The sequence below is a fragment of the Harmonia axyridis genome, chromosome X (genome assembly GCF_914767665.1).
Source record: "Harmonia axyridis chromosome X, icHarAxyr1.1, whole genome shotgun sequence".
Lineage (NCBI taxonomy): Eukaryota > Metazoa > Arthropoda > Insecta > Coleoptera > Coccinellidae > Harmonia > Harmonia axyridis.
In genome coordinates, this window is record NC_059508.1 from 10357984 (window position 1) to 10375034 (window position 17051).

The 17051-nt window shown below is 34.9% G+C and overlaps 1 protein-coding gene across 1 annotated transcript in view; it reads right to left on the reverse strand.

Moving 5' to 3' along the window:
* LOC123685858 (neuronal acetylcholine receptor subunit alpha-7) overlaps positions 1 to 16806 on the reverse strand; it is a 175699-nt gene extending 158893 nt beyond the window's left edge. The window contains exon 1 of the mRNA XM_045625717.1: positions 16314 to 16806. Within this exon, the coding sequence (XP_045481673.1) occupies positions 16314 to 16410 (97 nt within the window). The 5' untranslated portion in view covers positions 16411 to 16806. The remainder of the gene's footprint in view (positions 1 to 16313) is intronic.
* Between the last annotated feature and the right edge of the window lie 245 nt (positions 16807 to 17051).

The window sequence follows — 17051 nt, forward strand, 5'->3', positions numbered from 1 at the left end:
CAGAAATAATTGAATACACACAAAATACCAGTCGACTATCGAAAATCTTGTGGAGATTATCTTGAACTAGATCTAACTTTTTCATCATCCACTGTTTTGCCTTAGAAAGCACTTCCGAGTGATTCTGACAAGAGATTTAACCATTGTGGATACTCTACTTCTGAACTTTAATGTCAATATCATGAAATGAGAATGAGGCCAAGCCTATAAACTCACAAATATCCTCTAGAATACCTTATTTTTGGTGGAAGTTATCCTATTGTTATTATTATTCATTTTTCTTGGTAAAAAATTATGAACTGAATCTGATTGATTCCTCCTCCTACCTTCAAGTTTGATGAGGATCAATATATCATGTTTGTTCCTGAAATGCAGGTTTTGAGTGACAAGGTCACGATGTAGGTTGGAGATAATGGAAACAATTAGTATGCTTTGAACAATTTGAGGCTGAATTAGATCGTGAACTTGACATATAAATTCCAAGATGCATCAAAGGAAGCAGTATCAATTTCCGCAGTATGAACTAATCACATTTAATTAGTCATAAACTCGATTAAATCTTTTTGCTTTTTTCTTCTGTTTTGTCTCAGAAAACGCTTTGACCTATTAGACCTCTTAGTATATCTAACTAGAGGTGAAAACCTTGTTGATGCTCTACTTCAGAAGTTCAAGGCCAATGTTCACTATCGGACAAAAGAACCTAATCTATCTATGTTTTACCAAAAATAAATTTAAATTTAGACAGCTCCTTCTGGGTGTTGCAGTTCCTTTGTCAGTTAGTATATAAGCATTTTTAAGAGTGGTTTTAGATCAGCATTTATGTTGGTCCGGCCATATTCTGTACTTTATACTTTACGAGTTGTATATCAGCAAGCCGACTTGAACCTGCCTAAAAGGGTATATTTTTCTAACTTTCACTCTATTCCTTCCTACGGTATTATTATTTGGGGATACAGCTTTGATATCAATAGATATTCATCCTACAAAAACGCGCATTGAGAGTGATTCTACTAGTTTCTTATAGAGCATGATGTGGGAGGTTCAAAGCTCAGGGGAAAGTAGCAACAGTGGGACTTTACACATTCAAATATCTGGTTTTTCTGCGAAAAGATAATCATTTCTTGGAAAAGTATAAAAACTTGAATAAGGGGAATGAATTTCTTTCATCTTCCGAAAAACTTTCTTACGCTGCAGAGAATATGTGCCTCAAGCTTTACAACAACTTACCAAGAAATATCCAGTCGATATCTGATATAAAGACGTTCAAAGATGTTGTAAGTACTTCTGTCTCATTTCATTTCTATATTTGATTTGACTTGTTTTCTCTTTGAGTTGTATTTAGATTGGGAAAAAAGATTATATTATAATTATTATTATAAAATGAAGGCGAATTGAGCAAACCTGATACCATATAGAATGAGATGTTTCCTACAAAAGTGGATTAGAAGCTTTTTAATTGGTTTGCAATCCAATTTCATAGCATAATTATCAATCAATCACATATTTTTTGATAATACGAGTTCATTCCATTTCCTCTTTTTGGTTATTTGAATTTTAAATCTATATCTTTTTTCAGTTTTGTGGACAGTCAGGTTTTCAATTAATTAAACTTCTGAAATCATATCGACTACAATTTTTCCTACAAAAGTTGATTAAAAGATGTTCAATTGTTTCGCGATCCAATTCTTTGTAACATTATGAACTTCTTATATATTTTCCAATATTTCGAGTGTTCATATGATTCTTTTCAATTTTTAATCGACTCTGAAATCCATATCTTCAGTTTTCTTTTTCTTGCTTCAATGATTTCAGTTTCATGGGCTATTGGGTTTGAAATGAATATCTTCGTATTTTTCATCATGATAAAATGAAGGAATGTCTTCAAGTGGATGAAAAGAGGAATTATATCGAGTAGATACGATTTTTCCTGTAGGAGTTTATGATTCTCGATTGGCTCTTCAATTCTCTTCTTTTTTTTTAATGTGTTCAGTCTTGCGGACAATCAAGTTTCAAAGAAATATTCTAATCGCGGTGGGCAAACACATTATTGACAAATTTATTAAAAAACTTGTGAACCCTTTGTTTTCCATCCAAATTTTAATCATTCACTCCTTACTACACTATCCGAATCAGAAAATGACAATTCAACACCTCAACCGTTAATGAAGATGAAACACTGCATTTTTGCAGCATCGTTGAAAAATGCGAAGCCCTCTATTTGGAATTATATTACTGATAAGCGAATTCTGAGATCTTTTGAAGCCCCACATAACTTCATTGTTATCAAAAATACCGGCACTGTTACCCTCATCGATTTTCCTCACAAACAAGAGATGTCGTGCAGAAAAAGAGAAGAAAAACAAGCGAGACTCACATTTTATCCGTTTTCTCCCTTTGAAGAGGATAATTGCCACTTGTATCGTCCTGGAAGGCCCTCTTAATCGTCAATTAATCATTTTTTTTTTGACATCAATATTCAATCTTATCTGAAAATTAGGAAAATTCTCTCGTGAAACCGGCGATGCACTCTGCATGTTCCTTTCTTAGAGTCAGAGTTATATTCATTTTTGTACGCTCTTTCTGCAAACAGAACACTTTATACATAGGCGTAGAACTTTGCTTTCGTCATTTTTTTTCCGAAATTCGGGGCTTTATTGTAAAAAACTGGTTATACATTTATGATTCAAAGTTTTGTCCATCGCTGGCCACTACTTCCTCCCATCTTTCGGGCAGTGATTCACGAATCAATCCAATTTTTTATTTCTGCATATTACTCCATATTTCAACGTTCCAAGGATGTCTTGACCACTTTCGCAAAATGAGGTCGAGCATTGTCATACTGTGAATTCACTTTATCATGTCTCTCATTGTATTGCGGCCGTTTGTCTCTCAATGCTCGGTTCAAACGCATTAATTGCGTTCGATAACGATCATCTGTGATTGTTTCAATCGGTTTTAACAACTCATAATACACTACGCCGAGCAGGTCCTACCAAATGTAGAGCATGACCTTGGAACCGTGAATATTCGGTTTTGTTGTCGACGTAGAAGTATGACCGGGATATCTCCAGGATTTTTTGTGCTTGGGATTATTGTAACGAACCCATTTTTCGTCTCCAGTCACAATGCGATGCAGAAACTCCTTCCGTCTTTGCAGCCGTTTACAAGCAAACAAAAGACGTTCAACATATCTCGGCTTCAACTCGTATGGCACTCAATTTTCTTGTTTCTGAATCATTCCCATGAGTGTCAGGCGTTTTGAAATGGCTGGTGTGACTGCCGATGATCCTGCCGATTCTTGTTGCGTTTGACACGAGTCTTGATCAAGTAATGCCTCCAATTTAGGATTTCTCGAAAGAAATTCCGAAAAAAGCTTTGGTAACATTTGAGTTTATGTTTTGAGTGAATCTTGGAAACCATTTTGGGAAAAATATACTAGGCTTCGCTGAAATTCCAATTTTTTTCTGTAGTGTAGAAGATAAGTCGTAGTCATCAAAAACAAAACGTGGTAGTCAGAGATTTGAGGCTGATATTGATAGGTACTCTCAAATCGCAACTATTTCATAATCAATTCAGAATGAAGGAAAAATATTTGAAATGAAGCTTCACTGGAAGATGAATCGTTGTAGAATATCCGATGTACTTAAATATATATCAAAACTAGTTCCGTCTGGGAAAAAGCACAATAAACCTAAAATTCTAACAGAGTTATTACAAATGTCAGTCCTGAATCCAGTTTATGGTTGATATATGAAAGATTTATATAAGTTCAGTAAAATTTTATGGAGTAATACTTGAGATGGGACCTTATTGTCAACCAATCTGAAGTAAACATAACTTGTTCCACCCCTAGCGAATTCTAATATGAATCTCATGAATGATTTAAATGTGGCATAAAATACTGTAGGGGTCCTATATGAGAAGAAATTCTTAACAATAAATATTCAAAACGGAAGAATCTATCTTTCACACAAATATTTATGATTTTCTCTTTCTCAAGGAATATCCCAACTCATGAAAAATCTTTTCAGCGGTTTCTTCGTAGAACATGGTTTCTATTTGCATAAAATTCGCTACCTATAGGAAGTGAATGTTTAGTGGATTTAGTGAATCCACTAGTTGAACGAGATAGCAGACATTGTGAAGATATCATCTGAACGTTTACATCATATCATTCACGAATATTTGTACATGAGAAAGCTGTGTGCAAAATGGGTGCCACTCGAGCTCACAATCGATCAAAAGCAACAACATGTTAATAATTCTGAGCAGTGTTTGAAGCTGTTTAAGTGCAAAAAGGCCAGACCATCAACAGCGATAATTATATACTGTTATTGCATCGTTTAATGGATGAAATCGATAAAAAACGGCCACATTTGAAGAAAAAAAAAAGCTGTTTCATTAAGATAATGCGCCGTAGTACAAATCGATGAAAACAATGGCAAAATTGCATGAATTGGACTTCGAATTGCATCTGCATCCACCGTTTTCGCCAGATTTAGCCCCCATCGACTTTTTCCTATTCTCATTTCTCAAAAGAATGCTCGCTAGAAAGAAATGTATCGCCAATGAAGAAGTAATTGCCGAAACTGAGGCCTATTTTGAAGCGAAAGACAAATCGTACTACAAAAATGGTATCGAAAAGTTGTAAGATCGCTATAATCGCTGTATCGCCTTCAAAGGCAACTATGTTGAATAATAAAATTGAATTTTGCCAAAAAAAATGTGTTTCAATGTGGTAGATCGGGGATTTTTCAATTGGCCTGTTACATTTGGCAAAAAGATGTCTTTCTTGTTCCCTGGAACAATCCCGTGAAAAGAAATCAATTCTTCTGGAATTCTGAATACCCGCACCCTGTGAAAATGTAAGAACAATAAAATACGGAGCATTTTTTCGCTCTCCTCGGAAATGATTCTATACCATTTCCAACGATGTGTCACAAAACTTCATGAACTTTTGTTCCCACCGTTTTTGAACTGGATATAATTAATGGTTGTTAGAAATGAATTCAGGGAGAATTTCAAAATCCATTTGGTGCTATGCGTATCGGATTCTGAACTGAATTTATGAGGTTGAGAGAAATGTCACCAACTATTTCCCGCTTCTCAGCTTCAGATCCGGATCACTGTTCCTCTTTCGTGAAAATCGTTCTGCCAACATGAGAAAATTGACTTTTCATTTTCTCACTCATTCGTTCATTATGATTTAACATTATTTCCACGTCGACGAGTTTTCAGGAAGAACTTTGAGGTAAATTCACGAATCCAGGTCGATAGGCATTTTAACACTCGTTCATTCAAAACTACATAAGCGTACAACTTTGCTTCCGTCGTTTTTTTTTTCCGAAATTCGAGTCTTCATTGTGAAAAACTGGTCAAATCATTCGAAGTATTGTCCTTCGCTGGCCAGTACTTTCTTCCATATTTCTGGCAGCGTACGAAACCCACGTTGAAAAAACTGGTGATCCGAGGAAGCAATGAATAAGGCCGGTGGGGTAGGACTTACCATTTCAACGTTTCCAAGTATGTCTTTACCACTTTCGAAACATGAGGTCAAGCATTGTCGTGCTGTAAAATCGCTTTATCTCTCTTGTTGTATTGCGACCGTTTGTTTTTCGATGCTCGGCTCAAACGCATTAATTGCGTTCGATAACGATCGTCAGTGATTATTTCAGTCGGTTTTAACAACTCATAATACACTACGCCGAGCTGCCCCCACCAAATACTGAGCATGACCTTGAAACCGTGAATATTCGGTTTGGCCGTCGACGTGGAAGCATGGCCGTGATATCCCCATGATTTTTTGAGCTTGGGATTATCGGAATGAACCCATTTTTCATCTTCAGTCACAATGCGATGCAGAAATCTCTTTTGCAGCTGTTCACAAGCAAACAGATGCCGTTCAACATATCTCGGCCTCAACTCGTACAGCACCCAATTTCCTTGTTTCTGAATCATTCCCGTGACTATCAGACGTTTTTAAATGGCTTGTTGTGTCAGTTCCAATGATCCTGCCAATTTTTGTTGCGCTTGACACGAGTCTTGATCTAGTAATGCCGCTAATTTTGCATCTTCTGAAACCTTTTCTCTTCACTGGTCTTCGACTTCAAAATCACCGTTCTTGAAGTGTTGAAACCACTCTCAGCACGTTCTTTATCTAATAGCGGCCTCGCCATAGCTATTTGAGGGCATTCGATGAACCTCAGTAGCAGACTTCTTCATATTGAAATAGGAAATGTGAACCTCTCGTAAATGAGGGGAATTCGGCTCGTAAGCTGACATGTTTAATCGAGAATAACTTTATGATGCTGACACAACTCGGCCAATATTTTGATGGCGTTATGTTGACAAATATCTAAGCTTATTGTATGACATTTACGATCTATTCATTTCAACTACCACTTACCGCCACAGCCATCTATTGCAAAACGGCGGAAGCAAAGTTGTACACCTGATATTATAATAGAAGTGCAACGCTTTTGATATCCTTCCACGAGTTAAAAATTCAAAAACGAGCCACGAGACGATATTTTTGAATGAATGAGTTCTAGATAGAGCCTTCTGTACGAGTATTATACTTTTTTTTTCTCTAATTCACTGGGTTTTCATTGAAATTAATAAGATATTTTCATAAATATCGTTCAGTAAATTTTGCATTGAAAAATGTTGTTTGTTTTTCGGATAATTCTGCGTGTAGGTAAGGAATCTGAAGAAAAACGATTTTAGATTTCTTGCATTACTGAACGCGTGTTTGTCTAGATTGCATTTTGGAGAAATTCTGATATATCAATATTATAGGACTCAATGAGTTAACAATTCAAAAACGAGCCACGAGACGATGTTTTTGAATGGACGAGTTCTAGATACAGTCTTCTGTACGAGTATTACACATTTCTTCTGTAATTCACTGAATTTTTATTAAAATTAATATAATATTTTCATGAATAACGTTCAGAAAAATGTTGTTTGTTCTTCAGATCATTTTGCGTGTAGGCAAGGAATCTGAAGGATAACGATTTCAGATTTCTCGCAATTTCTCTGAAGACGTGTTTATCTAGATTGCATTTCGGAGAAATTCTGATTTTCAATATTATAGGACTCAAGGAGTTAACAATTCAAAAACGAGCCACGAGACGATGTTTTTGAATGGACGAGTTCTAGATACAGTCTTCTGTACGAGTATTACACATTTCTTCTGTAATTCACTGAATTTTTATTAAAATTAATATAATATTTTCATGAATAACGTTCAGAAAAATGTTGTTTGTTCTTCAGATCATTTTGCGTGTAGGCAAGGAATCTGAAGGATAACGATTTCAGATTTCTCGCAATTTCTCTGAAGACGTGTTTATCTAGATTGCATTTCGGAGAAATTCTGATTTTCAATATTATAGGACTCAAGGAGTTAACAATTCAAAAACGAGCCACGAGACGATGTTTTTGAATGGACGAGTTCTAGATACAGTCTTCTGTACGAGTATTACACATTTCTTCTGTAATTCACTGAATTTTTATTAAAATTAATATAATATTTTCATGAATAACGTTCAGAAAAATGTTGTTTGTTCTTCAGATCATTTTGCGTGTTGGTAAGGAATCTGAATAATAACGATTTCAGATTTCTCGCATTAATGGAGACGTGTTTGTCTAGATTGCATTGAGGAGAAATAAAATTATTCACTTGTATATTATTGTGAATAAATAAATAAATAAAAAAAATAAATAAATAAATAAATTCTGATTACCAATATTATATGACTCAAGGAACTAACAATTCAAAAACAAGCCACGAGACGATGTTTTTGAATGAACGAGTTCTAGATAGAGTCTTCTGTATTAAAAATGTTTTCTCTTATTCACTGGATTTTTATTGAAATTCATTAGATATTTTCATAAATATCGTTCAGTAATTTTTGCATTGAAAAATGTTGTTTGTTTTTCGGATAATTTTGCGTGTAGGTAAGGAATCTGAAGAAAAACGATTTTAGATTTCTCGCATTACTGAACGCGTTTTTGTCTAGATTGCATTTCGGAGAAATTCTGATTATCAATATTATAGGACTCAAGTAGTTAACAATTCAAAAACGAGCCACGAGACTATGTTTTTGAATGAACGAGTTCTAGATAGGGTCTTCTATACGAGTATTATACATTTTTTCTCTAATTCTCTGGATTTTTATTGAAATTAATATAATATTTTCATTAATATCGTAGAGTAATTTTCAAATTGAAAAATTGTTTGTTTTTCAGATCATTGTAAATAAGGAATCTGAAGAAAAACGATTTTAGATTTCTCGCATTACTGAAGACGTGTTTGTCTAGATTGCATTTCGGAGAAATTCTGATTATCAATATTATAGGACTCAAGGAGTTAACAATTAAAAAACGAGCCACGAGACGATGTTTTTGAATGGACGAGTTCTAGATAGAGTCTTCTGCACGAGTATTACACATTTTTTCTGTAATTCACTGAATTTTTAATGAAATTAATATAATATTTTCTTAAATAAAGTTCAGAAAAATGTTGTTTGTTCTTCAGATAATTTTGCGTGTAGGTAAGGAATCTGGATAATAACTATTTCAGATTTCTAGCATTAATGAAGACGTGTTTGTCCAGATTGCATTTCGGAGAAATTCTGATTATCAATATTATAGGACTAAAGCAAACCTGAGCAATGCAAATTTGATCAACAGTCGTAGCGGTCGATGTTGTTGATCTGGAAGCCCAATACTAACCAATGTGTCCGGCTTATTAATTAACCATTTTAAATCACCAAAGCTGTAACAAGGCAGACATAACCAACTGATGTTATTATCATTTCCGTGGAAAATCTGGCAATATTGGCTCCCGTCTACGACCGTAGAATATCGATCCCTGTTTCAGAATTCAGTCTAGAATGAATAGCGCTATCTACACAGAATAGTGGGGTATAAATTATTGAGGTTGATCAAGAGAAATTTCGAGCCACCAATTTGGCGGTCTTGTTCTATGCGAATTTCTGTGGTGATTGATACATGCATTCGTCGAACTATAAATAGACTATGATCGATCAGAAATACTCATGCAAATACAAACCTTCGTATAGTAGTATGTTCGATTGAAATTTTGGCAAGTTGTCGAACCAAAGGACGAGACAGGGGAGTTGAACTACTCTGTTCGAGGTGAACGACTGCAACGAATTGAAAGTCTAATTCCCATGTCTCTATATATAGTACTTTTTATTAAACGAAATGCAATACCGATCTGTTCAACCGGACAACTTCCATAGGGAATTTTATTCCATTTCAATTTTTCGACGTTACTCTGACATAAGGAACTTTTATCTGTTCATTTTTGGTACAATATTTCCAGTGTATCTCGGCTTCAACTCGTACGGCACTCAATTTCCTTGTTTCGGAATCATTTCCATGAGTGTCAGGCGTTTTGAAATGGCTGGTGTCACTGCCGATGATCCTGCCAATTCTTGTTGCGTTTGACACGAGTCTTGATCAAGTAATGCCTCCAATTTAGGATTTCTCGAATGAAATTCCAAAAAAAGCTTTGGTAACATTTGAGTTTATGTTTTGAGTGAATCTTGAAAACCATTTTGGGAAAAATATACTAGGCTTCGCTGAAATTCCAATTTTTTTTTGTAGTGTAGAAGATAAGTCGTAGTCATCAAAAACAAAACGTGGTAGTCAGAGATTTGGGGCTGATATTGATAGGTACTCTCAAATCGCAACTATTTCATAATTAATTCAGAATGTAGGAAAAATAATTGAAATGAAGCTTCACTGGAAGATGAATCGTTGTAGAATATCCGATGTACTTAAATATATCTCAAAACTAGTTCCGTCTGGGAAAAAGCACAATAAACCTAAAATTCTAACAGAGTTATTACAAATGTCAGTCCTGAATCCAGTTTATGGTTGATATATGAAAGATTTATATAAGTACAGTAAAATTTTCAGGAACTTTTATCTGGTCATTTTTGGTACAATATTTCCAGTGTAGAGTAGACTCAATGTAACAATAGACACTCTCATGTACGGAATCTTTATTTTGTTTTTCGCCATTTCAAAAAGACATTTTTAAAATGAAAATGTTTAACCAAATTCAAAATAACATGCAACTGAAAATTTTGAACTGTCTCCATCACCCATTAGAAGTTTTCAGGATAGATTCAGAACCAAAGATCTCGATTGAGTTCGTTGATAGTCAAAATCAGCTGAATGGTTGTAGAGGGTTTTCCAATTTTCCAATAAGAGATTTCATTTCGAATAGCCCCCTATATGAGCAGCTGTTGATTTCGAAGCTTTCATTTTTGATACTTGATCGTATTTTCTACCTAAATCTCAAAAAGTTATGAATGAGATTACGCAAAATATACGAAATTTTGGCTTCGAATTCGAAATAGCGTGTGAAAATTTCATTCATTTTTACCCATTAGTGTTAGTAAATATTCCATTCGTTAAGATTATCAAACTCCGGCGGTGATATTTTTGATTAGGGTTTCCCATCTTTTTCCATTCAAATATTAAACCATTCTGTATAATCCGCAATGTTTTCAACCTAACGAAGCAAAAACGAAATGGAACTAGAGGTGGATCAAAAATGCGAATTAAGCCGAAAAAAATCAGAATATTAGTAGACTCTGAAGTAGAATAAAGCATAAAAAGACGTAGCGAATTGTTCGTCTATGAAATTTGAACATTTATCCTGAGTTTTCCAGACAGGACTACTAATGGAAAGGTATTTTCATATATTATTCAGTCTTATGAACCCTCTGCTGGAGAAAGCTGGGATGATAGAATTCCGTATTTGGAATATAACATTGCTAAGCCAGAACGTCTTCAGAAAAGATCCTCCTGTCTGACTTGTTTTAGGATGCAAGAGACGTTCTGATTATTGATTATCTGCAACGTGAAACCACCATAACAAGAAAATATAAATCCGTCTCACAAACAAGAATTTGTGCTGCAAGCTTGGAGGAGATAGGGGAGAATATTGATTTGTTCTATGGCGCTTTTTGTTCCATTCATGAAATGCCTAATGTTTTCCCGCAGAGGGTGATTTTTCCATGCGTCCGAACTGGGAAAAACAACTTCACGAGGACAAGGAAACTTCTGAAATTATATCGAGTACGAATTTTCCTATAGGAATTGATTAGAGGCTTTTCCATTTTCTCCCAATCCAATTTCATTGAATAATTATTAATTCATTACTTGCAAAAGAATGGTATGAGAATTCCAATACTTCGACTGCTCATTTAATTTCCTTTTGTTTTTATCTAAATTTGGAATTTCATTTTTGAATTCCGTGATTTATGTTTTGTGGAAAATAATGGATTTATAATGAATATTCCTGCATTCTTCATCATTACTTCTTTGTCATATCTTAATGACTTGCCAGATATCGTTCCTGATAAAATACAAATGTTTATCTATGCAGATGATTCAAATATACTAACTGACAAAGAAACTGCAAAACCCAAAAGGAGCTGTATAAATTTTAAATTTGTTTTGGTTAAACATAGATAGTAAAGCAAGCAAGGAGTAAATGATTGAATTTGGAGAAAAATCGTGAAGGTTTTTTCATGTAAACAATTTTTGTTAATTAAATTCTGTTTTTCCCAAGTTTTTTTAATTTAACAACAAACCATCTGTTCAAGGAGATCTAAAGTCTATGTTTAGTTGTTGTTAAGATGGCTAGAACACGTGTACGCGGAATTTATTGCCAGCTAAGTGAATTTGAAAGACGTCGAATTGTTTTTCTACGGGAGACAGAGTTGTCATTTCTAGAAATCGCTATCCGTACGAACAGAGATCCAACTACAGTTATGAACTGTTGTCAAGCGTGGTTTGATAATGCCCAAAATCGAAGAAGAGTTGGCACCGGACGTCGAAGGGGCACAAATGAAGTTCAGGATCGACGTCTAAGACTTATGGCCATTAGAGACCGATTTGCGACAACTCGATCTTTGGCTGATGAGTGGTTGGGAGAACAAGGCCATCCTGTAACTGTCCGAACAGTTTACCGCCGGATAAGGTCTTTTGGACTGCAGCATTATGATCCCATCTTGTGTTTCCTCTGACGATTGAGCATCGCCGGCAACGATTACAGTGGTGCAAAGAACGTTGGAATGTGGAATGGCATCAGGTTGTCTTTTCTGATGAATCTCGATTCTCCTTGGGTGTACATGATGACTGAAGAACGGTTAGACGACGTCGGGGAGAAAGACATGAACCTCAGTTTGATGTTGAGCGTCATGTACACCGGACAGTAGGCGTTATGGTATGGGGTGCTATTGCCCATGCAAGTCGGGTCACCTTTAGTGTTTTTTCGCGGTAACTTGACAGCGCTGCGTTACCTTCAAGAAATAATGTAACCATATGTTCTCCCCTAACTCAACCGGCTTGAGATTCCAATATTTCAGCAAGATAATGCCGGAGCTCATGTTGCCAGAGTTAGTTTAAACTTTTTCGAACCGAAGCTAGTGAATATTTCGCCATGGCCTCCCAGATCCCCCGATCTTTCGCCCATAGAGCATGTTTGGGACATCATGGGTAGAAGGTTTGGAAATTCACCCCAGCCCTCACGGACTTTGGCGGCTCTGAGGCATGAATTACAGGTAGCTTGGGATAGTATTCCTCAAAAGGAATTAGACCATCTCATTGCATCAATGCCGAGACGTGTTGGGGAGTGTATAGATAATCGCGGTGGTCAAACACATTATTTACAAATTTATCGAAAAAAAAAGTGAACCCTTCGTTTTTTTCTCCAGATTTTAATCATTTACTCCTTGATATACCATCTATGTTTTACATAAAAAAAAAAAAATTAATTTAAACAGGTCCTTCTGGGTGTTGCAGTTTCTTTGTCAGTTAGTAAATGAGAATTTTTAAGAGTGGTTTTGGATCAGCATTTATGTTGGTCCGGCCATATTCTGTACTTTATACTCTACGAGTTGTATCTCATCAAGCTGATTTGAACCTGCCTAAAACGGTATATTTTTCTAACTTTCACTCTATTCTATCCTACGATATTATTATTTGGGGATACAGCTTTGATATCAATAAGATATTCATCCTACAAAAACGCGCATTGAGACTGATTCTACGACTTTCTTATAGAGCATGTTGTAGGATGTTCAAAGCTCAGGGAAAAGTAGCAACAGTGGGACTTCACACATTCAAATATCTGGTTTTTCTGCGAAAAAATAATCACTTCTTCGAAAAGTATAAAAACTCGAATAAGAGGAATGAATTTCTTTCTTCTTCCGAAAAACTCTCTCACGGGGCAGAGAAAATGTGACTCAAGCTTTACAACAACTTACCAAGAAACTGATATAAAGAAGTTCAAAGATGTTGTTAGTACTTCTTTCTTATTTCATTTCTATATTCGATTTGACGTGTTTTCTTCTTGAGTTGTATTTAGATTGGGCAAATAGAATAAATGAAATGAAGGCGAATTAAACAAACCTGAAATCATATATAATAAGATGTTTCCTACAAAAGTGAATTAGAAGCTTTTTAATTGGTTTGCAATCCAGTTTCATAGTATAATTATCAATCAATCACATCTTTTTTAATACTTCAAGTGTTCATTTCATTATCTCTTTTTGGTTATTTGAATTTTAAATCGATATCTTTTTTCAGTTTTGTGGACAGTCAGGGTTTCAATCAAACTTCTGAAATCATATCGACTACTATTTTTCCTACAAAAGTTGATCAAAAGATGTTCAATTGATTCGCGATCCAATTCTTTGTTACATTAAGAACTTCTTATATATTTTCCAATATTTCGAGTGTTCATATGTTTTTTTTTTATTTTTAATCGACTTTGAAATCCATATCTTCAGTTTTCTTTTTCTTGCTTCGATGATTTCAGTTTCATGGACAATTGGGTTTGAAATGAATATCTTCGTATTTTTCATCATGATAAAATTAAGGAATGTCTTCAAGTGGATGAAAAGAGAAATTATATCGAGTGGATACGATTTTTCCTGTAGGAGTTTATGAGAAGCTCCTTGAATGATTTCAGTCTTGCGGACAATCAAGTTTCAAAGAAATATTCTTACATTTTTATAAAGAAAAAGAATTACTTCGCGTGGATCAAGAAACTTCTGATATTTCACCGTAGGAGTTGATTGGACTTTTTAAATTGGCTAGTGATCGAATTCCAGAACATTATTAATTTATTTCTTGTAGAAAAATCTTGTTTCAACTTCATCAATACTTCGTCTGTTCATTCAATCTCTATTTTATTTTTATCTGACTTCGACATCCTTGATTTTCTCCCTTTTTTCAAAGCTATCGAGTTTTTCGAGAAATCGAATTTCAATCAAATATTGTCCTTCTTTATAAGGTGCAGGTTACTCTAGACGTTAATAAGAAATCTTCTGAAGTTATCTCGAGTATCTACAGGTGTTGATTAGAATCAGATTAACTTAACTTTGAGATCGCGATGTTCATATTCTCTTTCATTTTTGAATTAGGTATGTATTCTTGGTGTCGATCAATTCTCTGGTGAGTATCTCAGTGTTTTTCATCCACTTTAATTAGATTTGAAAAACAATTTCTCGAGAATGAGGAAATAACTTATATCAAATACGAATTTCGCCACAGAAATCTTCAATTAGTTCGTAAATCAATTCAATAGAGAAATTATTTATTTTTTCACTGAAAATAATAAATTAAAACTTCTTCAAACCTGGGGTGTTCAATTAACATACTTCACCGTTTCATCTGAATTTCAAATAAATTTTTTCTTTCCTCAATTGAATTGTGAATATTCAATAGATTAGGTTCTTACTTAGGAATTTCTATATGAATAAAATAAAACAAAGTCATTTTCACAAATATTTCACAATCTTTGTGGAAATTACTTTGTTTGTTTTATTTCAATTATAAATGTTCAGTATATTCAAAATAAATCAAATTCATAATTTTTCAATACATTTAATGAATCTTTACCCATTATATGTTCTCCGACATCGATGAATCCACCGAATGCCAAAATATAAGTGTTTTAACATTGACATTATATATTTACTTCTACCAAAAATACCGAGTTGAAACTTTATCAATTTTTCATCAGAATTTGAGATTTATTTCTTCTCAATTATATCAAGATGAATATTTTTTTTATTTCATCTCAAACAATTGATTTGGGAATATATTCAATATTCACGAAATTATATATGAATTTTTGTAAAACTTATAGAGATCGTAGCCCCCCATTTTTTTCGACATCAATGAATCCACAGAAAGCAATATATAACCCCATATTTTCCCCACAAGCGTTAAAATTACTGGCGTTTCATGAATGGGAACAATAAAAAGTTCTCTTTAATATTTCCGTAATTAGTGGTATCTCAAAATTAGGTCATGTTATGCACAGTCCCTTGAATATTACCTGCCACAAAGGGCTCTGTTCCAGTCATAAGCCCGTTCCGTAATACCATCATAAACAGGATTTCTACGCTGGAATATCTATTGATAGACTAAACAAGTCATTGTACTCTATCTAGATCAACCTGGATGCTCCATTTCCATCATCGGTCATTGCATCGGTCATTGCTTCGGTCAAGAGGTGAATTCGAAACATATTCACGATGAGGACAATTTGTAAATATAAAAAAAAACATGACCTATCGTCCTTTAATTTTGGTAATACAACAACACTAGTGAGCCGGCCATGTGGACGAAACACATGATGAGCATTCAATATAAGAATTCAATATAAGAATTCGTTCTACTTGACACCAAGGTAACCATAAATTTTCAACGACAACAGTTGTTGGAAATAAGGACAGTGAGAATACTCAATTCGAAACACAAGAGTTGAATGAAACCTCTTAAATATTTCGAGGAGTATTCTCTGTTGTCTACTCTGCATTCGCTCTCGGTTCCAATATATCTTCTTGGAAAACCTTACGACAGTATAGCTTTCTGATGGTTTCATTTCCTGTCTTCCCCACAAAATGAAATTTCTCGAGATGTGCTGAATATGTTCCCATGAGAGTTCAACGAAAATAAGCTGCTTTTTCAGTTCGCGATCTCGTCGAACTGTAATATCGTAAATAAATACATGCAAGGATGGATCTTTTTGATCTTTAATCAAACTACGGATGCATTCTACGAAAAATTTAAATAAAACATGGTCAATCGATCAAATTGAGTTTGAAAAAAAATACTGTAGTAAATACGAATATCAAGAGTTCTAAATATAGCTACAACTATTCTATGAATGAAGCACATGACAGAAAGCATGGAGAGTATGATGTAAATAAAAGGTTCAATTCATAATGATGTTCAAGACGTGACCATACCATTTGGTAGAAACAGGAAGATGTGTAACAGAAGAGAGACCGCCAGTGCTCTGGTACCGAAGAAGAATTGGCATTGTTGATACATGCCTCTGTCCATAAGTAGTCTGAAGTTGTAGAGCTCGCGTAAATGCTGTATTAAAACGTCCTTAATCGAAAGTTTATTCAGTCCTAAACTCTACTCCGATTTTAGGTTAGGATACATAACTTAGAACAAACGCACAATATTCGAAAAAAAAAATTTTTTTTTTAAATTAAATTAATCCGATCAACCTCAACGTGTCTAAGAAAAATACCCAAAGGTATCGAATTATGAATAAGAATTTTTTTTTCAATCGTAAACGACTTGTTTTGAGGATATGAAGCAACTCAGAGACCGACAGTTAGTTCCGGTTTGTTACTTCATTTTAGTGACGGCTCGTGCTTACTGTGCACATATATATACTACAGTCATTCCGTGATCGGTCCGATTGCTACTGCGCTACCGCGAGTCTACTACCGGTTACGAAGCGGTAAAATTTCTGTGCTGTCACATGAACCGCGCGCTACAAACGAGATCGTCCGAATTTCGTCCCTGCTCCCTCCCCACACTAGCTCTCTCCCTCTTGCACCCTTAAACCGGTCACGTGTGTCTTAGCCCGACACTTCATAGGCCCCCGATCAATGAGAGTCGGCGCATGGGCCCTTTCTTGCCGCATCGCACGAGCCCTTCGAATCCTGTTTTCTTTCTTCCAAACCTCT